Source organism: Anopheles stephensi, chromosome 3 (assembly GCF_013141755.1).
Source record: "Anopheles stephensi strain Indian chromosome 3, UCI_ANSTEP_V1.0, whole genome shotgun sequence".
Taxonomy (NCBI): Eukaryota; Metazoa; Arthropoda; class Insecta; order Diptera; family Culicidae; genus Anopheles; species Anopheles stephensi.
In genome coordinates this window covers 17,132,862-17,139,523 of record NC_050203.1, presented here as the reverse complement: position 1 = coordinate 17,139,523, position 6,662 = coordinate 17,132,862, and the positions used below count along the sequence as shown (strand labels likewise).

General features: G+C 44.6%; 1 protein-coding gene across 1 annotated transcript; it reads left to right on the top strand.

Moving 5' to 3' along the window:
• The first annotated feature begins 4,041 nt into the window (after nucleotides 1-4,041).
• On the top strand, nucleotides 4,042-4,470 carry LOC118514618 (larval cuticle protein A2B-like). Its single transcript, XM_036061615.1, has one exon. The coding sequence runs from the start codon at nucleotides 4,042-4,044 to the stop codon at nucleotides 4,468-4,470; it is 429 nt and encodes a 142-aa protein (XP_035917508.1).
• The last annotated feature ends 2,192 nt before the right edge of the window (nucleotides 4,471-6,662 follow it).

Genomic DNA, 6,662 nt, shown 5'->3' with positions numbered 1-6,662 from the left:
AACACATCTTTTTACTATTTGTACACATTGCAACAGCATATATAACATATAAGTACAAAGCGTTACAAGAAAACTTTTAAATCAATGCTTCTGAGCAGAGCTTTTCCAGGTCAAAAAGTGTGATTTTTATGTTTGGTACAAAAGGTTTGCAATTTAGTTATTTTATTTATCGTATTTAATGGCCAAATTAATCCTACATTTTTTAATCAATCCAGTAAAAGGGGTCAGCGCGTGCTGAAGCCGCTCACGTTAGTGTAAATATACGCGCCTGAAGGTTTTAGAACAACAGCGCCTAAAGGTAGGCAATGCAATGCGATTGGCATTCGCCTTCAAATGCACTCTGTACTAAAAAGATGAGGCTAACCAGCACAGTGGTTTTTCTCCTAAAAGCTACCGTTCGTTGAATTATCATGAGGTTAAAATTATTTGTAAGGATAATTGGTAAAAATAAAAATAAATCCTCTAAGCTCTAACAGGTCGATAAAGAGGCTTTTTTTCTGATGAAGATAGTCATAATATTATACAATTTTATACCATAAACCACTAATAAAAAATAAAAAAATCAACCCTTTCATAATATTTTGAAGATTTTGCTTTGGGACGGCTGAAACTGAAATGGTGGAAATATTTTACTTATTAGTTCCCTTCAAAACATTCTATTCTGCATTCTATCCGGAAAGTCTTAAGTTTTAGTCAGTGATAAAATATGAGCTTTAACCTTCTGCTTGTTGTTGTTAAATAAAGAAAATTAATATCATTTACTACTATAGTCAGAAGTAAAGCATATAACAGGTTTCGCCGCAATATTCGTTTTCTTTTTCAACCCCCTCTCTAGCGACACCTAATTTAATCATACTTAATCAATCCGTTCAACACAAACACGGCTCAAAAATATGACTTTTATTTGCTTCATTTCCCTCGAAGTGTAATGAACCATAATTGAATGTTCACCTAATCGAGCAGTAATCCAATCATACGCGATCCGCATTAAACATCCATCTTTTGACATAATGTACTACCCCCGACAAATACTAACCAACCCTCCAAAAGCACCAAACTGGTCAATAAGATGCGTGAAAATACTGTGCGAAACATTTTGCCATCCGATCAAAGCCTGGTTCGTGCGGTGAGAAAACAGCAGCTTACCTTCCATAAAGGTAGCCAACAACTGCAACTGCCCGTGAGATGAATTTCATCAAACCTTGCACCAAAAGCAAGCAAGCAGGCAAAAAACAGCCAACACATGTAAGCTCAATTTCCTACGCGTTCTAGCGGTCGAGAGTGCCGCAGGGCGATGGCTCTTAAAAAGGCTCAAACCAATTTGCTGCCAACCAACCACCGGTCAATTGGTTTTGGTGCGTGATCTTGCGTGCGAACGTCACCGATGTCCGGTGCAATCTGCGGCTGCGTGCGTGTAACGAGCGCTACCCTACGGCGAGCTAAATACCGTTTTATTTCTGCTAAATACGTACAAATCTCCCCTTTGGGGTGGGTCAGCAATGGTGAGACAAAAAAAAGCCCGATTCGTTCTGTTTTATAAAAGGGCCTGCCGTCCCTTTGGGCAGTTCCGTTTAAAGATTTAGAAACTATCAGCACTAAACTGAGCCCCACCCCCCCTTGCACGTCTACCGTCCCCCGGTACCCGGTCTGTCCTCTTAACGCTGATTTGACGTGATTCATGGTTGGTTGTTGAATCATGACTGTTATTATCTGTGCCCGGGTTAAATACGTTTCTGCAATCCAGATCGTACACGCACAAACGGGCACGTGGTCGGGTATGTCACCGGGGTAGTTTGAGGGCCCGGCGACCCTAGCATCAACCTTTCGACGATGGCGATTGATGCAATCAATTGAAATTCTTGCTAAATGCCGCAGCCCGTTGTTGGATGGGAAAAGACGCTCACAAGCCTCGAGTGTCTTGGGGGTGCATCTGGAAAAGGGTCTCACCATCAAAGATTTCGATTCCTAATCGATCGTATACAGCACAGAAAGATTGATTGGTTCTGTCAGTCAATCGATCATACCGTGCGAGGATCATTCATGCTGAGCTCTGCTCAGGAGTTCCAAACTCCTTCCAGAGACTCCACCCCACTTAGCGGGCAGCAGAATTTCCCACCTCCTGAGGACCGCTCCTCGCAGTCCCTTGCCTCTCCAACAACTCTCCACCGCCGCAATGAATCAATTTCATAAGAACGTCGGCACTCGGTTCGGAAATGTCGCCCCGATGGATGTGGCTGTCGCTCGATGACATTCTCACACGTCGCACGCAACAGCCTCGCACGGATCGGGCCTCTGCTGAAATGGTCCCTTCAACCTTTCTTTCTACTACCGCCCAACCAGCTGGTGGATGCCTGGTGACGTGTTGAAATATTTATTTGAAACTAATTGCACTCACTCGCGCCGAGGGTGCAGCATTTTTGGCAATAAACCACTCCAACAAGCTGGCATTTTTCCCATGACGACCGGCACTGGTGGCCGAAAAATCGAATCACCAGCAGCAGGTGGCTTTTGGCTGAGCCGCAGAGGTCACACTGCGAAATTATGTGCGAAAACTGGCATAGATAGAAATAGCGGTTCATCAAGCGGTTCGCGTGGCAGACAAAAGGCGTTCCTTTAATCAGTCAGATCCCACTACCGGTGAAACACAACGAATCCCGTCTCATTTCGTTGGTCATGCAGTCGTTGGGGTGGAGACCCTTTTTTGTGACGTGCGACGTGATTAAGCACGGGTTGGTTGAGGTGCGAGTTGCTAAATTTTATTGCACTGTAGATGTCACGCAGCTTGGTTTTCGGGCGAGGAAATGAGGCACATTTGGGGTTGGAAAATGATCGAGTGCGGTTAAATTTCGGGCGTGAGAAAATTCGTTTGCCGGCTTAACCTTTCCCTGGCGGGCAGTAAGAGTTTGGGAGGAGTTTTGTGATGATGCGCGCAAAAGGTTGCCTTCGTGTTGGAACGTTTTGCTGATTTTATTGAGCGTGGAAGGTCTTAATTAAAAAAATGCTGTACGTAAACAATGGACCCGAATTCAATCAATGTAATTCGGCAAATGCCATAAACTTTCCGATTGCTATACTTATGGGCATTTTTTAAACTTTTATTTTCTATTTTTGGTAACTAGCTCTTAAAGTGTTTATTTTTTTTGGAAAATAAAATAATGAACCAAAACTAAATCCCCTTTCTCTGGCATACAATTATTCTACTACCTCTAGTTTATTTGTAACCGGTTGCAAATTACCTTTCAAGCAGCCTGATATTTCAATTGATTGAACTAACTTACCGAAGATTTCTAGGCTTAATAAATGCCATAAAATCGAGCCTCAAGGTACCCACGTAATCGTCAGCAATTTGACTGCTAAATAATTGTATCGATATAATGGAGAGGAACTTACAGACATCAACACACATTCATTTTGATCCTAAATCATCCTTCCAAATAGAGCCATGTCCAATCAAAAATTCCTCACAGCCGGTCTAGATAAAGTGCTACTTCCAGCATATCTACAATTTTGAGAAAAAATGCTGTTTAAGACTGACAGCATTTTGCCAGCCCGTCTGGCATCCGACATTCAGGCTTAATGTCTAAGAACTAAGGACAAGCAAGTTCGACGAGGAAGACGCTTTTTTAGGTCTAACACTGTGCCAAACACTTACCAAGAACCTGACCTGACAGTCTCATTAAGCATGCAATCGTCCCGCCTTATTGTTGTTAACAGAGCACTTACAAGCACATCCTTCCCAACCCACCACCCACCCAACGCTAGACGTGTGTGTGCACACACATTTGCATATGATTTACAGCTGACCGATTCGTTAATTATAATCGAACAAATCGAACGTGCCCCGCTCCGTGCACCACGGAACGGATTTAGAAGGCTCTTCGGCAAACCTCGCCGGGTGAAACATACTTATAAACCCTTACCGAAACTTACCTATCATCGTTCAGTTGATTGGTCTCGCACTGTGCACAGTAACGCTTCGGCAGTACAGAGGTCCGGTTCGATTGCAGTTCCTATTCTAGCAAGATAAATAGAACCAACGTCATGCCGGCCCACGTACAGGCAAGTGTCCTGCAGCGATTGATTCTGATGCTGGTGATGCTGTCGATTGCTACGGCCGTACCGGCCGTTCGACCGGTCCCCTTTTCCAACGCCATTACCGACACCATCAATCAGCCGCGATCGAACGACGGGAAAACGGCACATCACACACCCCGGTACGAGTTCGCGTACGGCGTGAAGGACCCAATTACGGGCGATCACAAAGATCGGTGGGAAAAGCGGGACGGTGACCGGGTGCAGGGTGTGTACATGCTGGAGGAAGCCGACGGGACGCAGCGCATCGTGGAGTACGAGGCGGACGACGTGCAAGGCTTCCGGGCGATCGTCACCAACGTGAAGCTACCCAAGGGCACCGGCCAGCAGCAAGATCCGATCGCACACAGCTACAGTATGCTACAGGCGACCGCTTAGCTACGGTCTTGAGAGAAGCTCCAGGAACGGGTGGCCTCTAGCATCAGAGAGATATTCCCGATCACATCATCGACTCCAATTGGAACGAAACGTATGAACGCAATTAGAGATAAATAAATGGTGCTGTATCGATCCTCGATCGATCGATCGACGAATCAATTAACGTCCTGCTGCGTAATGTGTCGTACTAAATTAGTTTGCTTATAAGGAAACGCAGATGAAGGTTCGGCAATTCTCCTCTGACTCTATTGCGCTTAATAAAACCTCCAGCCTTATGTCCCTTAAAGTAGGCAATCCTCATCACAAGCCCATATCATTAGCGAGCTGAAGAAAGGTTGTTTCTGAATTTACCTCATTCCCATCTCACATCATTGTGGGCCACGAAAATAAGGTGAACATTCAGCACAAATTCAATACGAACCTCACCGAGACAAAATATGAACGCTTTCATGCCGCCATGGGCGAAGCTAGCAGCACTGTTTTTCGCAACCGAGTTACACCTCATTAGGGCAAGCTACAGGTTCGCGATTGTAGAAGTCGGCCACCTCATCAGGCACCCTCTACCGATTGGAGTGTCACATAGCGAATCAAACGAATGCACCGCCAAATGGCAAAGGTTCTCCTGGCTCCGGTTTGAACGCGTCATTCCTGGGTGTATTCTGTGGGTATCGTTTGTGAAGTACGCTTTAGCGGAGGAGGCCCACCATAAGATGGTAGGCATCGCATCGTCGTGTTTACTTAATTACCGAAAGACTTCTGCCTCGATGGTATCAGACATGCAGGAAAGTGTCTTTTCTCCACAGCACTGCCACATGCAGCCTAGTCGTCAGCTTGCACCTCTTGAAGAGGTGTAGGGATCAGTGGCTTAAAATGGGACTTTCCCTACAAATGGTAAATTCCACATATTTCTGACTCCCGAGCACGAGTTTGCGTTGCTCCGTATGGATTGGTGGTTTTTTTTTCTTTGCTTGGTTGGCTAATGCAACTGTAGCTGTGCTGCACGGTGGTGAATAATTGTCACTCGTCTTGGCGGTGATGACTAAATAAATGTAAAATATTTCAAACACTTGAACGGGGGCTTAATTAGGTAAGTAACGGAGATGCAGTTGGATGATGGGAGGCTTATTCGTAGCTACATTGTATGAGTCCGATTTCAGTAGAAATCATTTTGAAGTTTGGAAACTTACAGTCAGAATTACATCTATTTTTCTTTCTAGATGAACTAACCACAAAGAACTCACAAGAGTTTCTAATCATATTTCGAGAATTCTTATTCTAAATTTTAGCGAAACTTCACTTGAATGCACTTTGTGGCGAACTCTGGAATGCAAAGTGTTCAATCATACGCTTTAAACGTTCACTGGCTCTAAATCTCCAACATGACTGTCAAATTTCTTCTTGTAGTAGTGATGTATCAGATTTTTAATTTAGCGCACTGATTTGTTTTTATTTTGATTTTAAAACATACCGCATTTAAATGTATAATAAATAAAAAAAAAATTACAAGAAAATGTTACGGAAGCAAATGCTACAACAGTCGTTGTTTTAAAACTCCAATTAGCTTCATACACCACGAACGCTACACCACTAAACTAGTTTTACTAAACGTTCGTTGGTTTTCACTTTCCAAAACAAATGTACCACTCACACAAACCCACAATTAAACACTCGCTCACCACCACCGAAACTGTAGCCGAAAGCACTGTAAGCCGAATCGATCGCGCCACCTCAGGGTTTAGAATCGAGCCACCGAAAAACGCACATCGAAAGCATCGATCGCACGCAATCTATTAATAATCCTTCGCCGACGATCCAAAGTCGCCCCAGATTCGGTGCCGGCGCTCGATCAACCATAGCCGAGAACAGCACCGTCTACACCGTGGTAGGCCTTTGTCTGCACCAATGTTTTTCCTACCATGATCGGTCTTAGAATACTGCCGCCAGCGTTAAGTGGGGGCCAGTAGACTTCGAAGTGCAGAAGAGCAGAAACATCCATCGGAAAAACATGAAACTCTCGCACTCCAGTGGCCAAACCAAGAGGAAAGTGAACCGATCATGACCGGTACTGTACATCGGTACAGTATGTCGGAAGTGAATCTAGGCCGAAAAGCGTTCGAAATTTGACCGTTCGAACCATTAGGCCGGGCAGACGAGTGCGGCGGATGCATCGTACCGGTGTGATGTTAGTACAT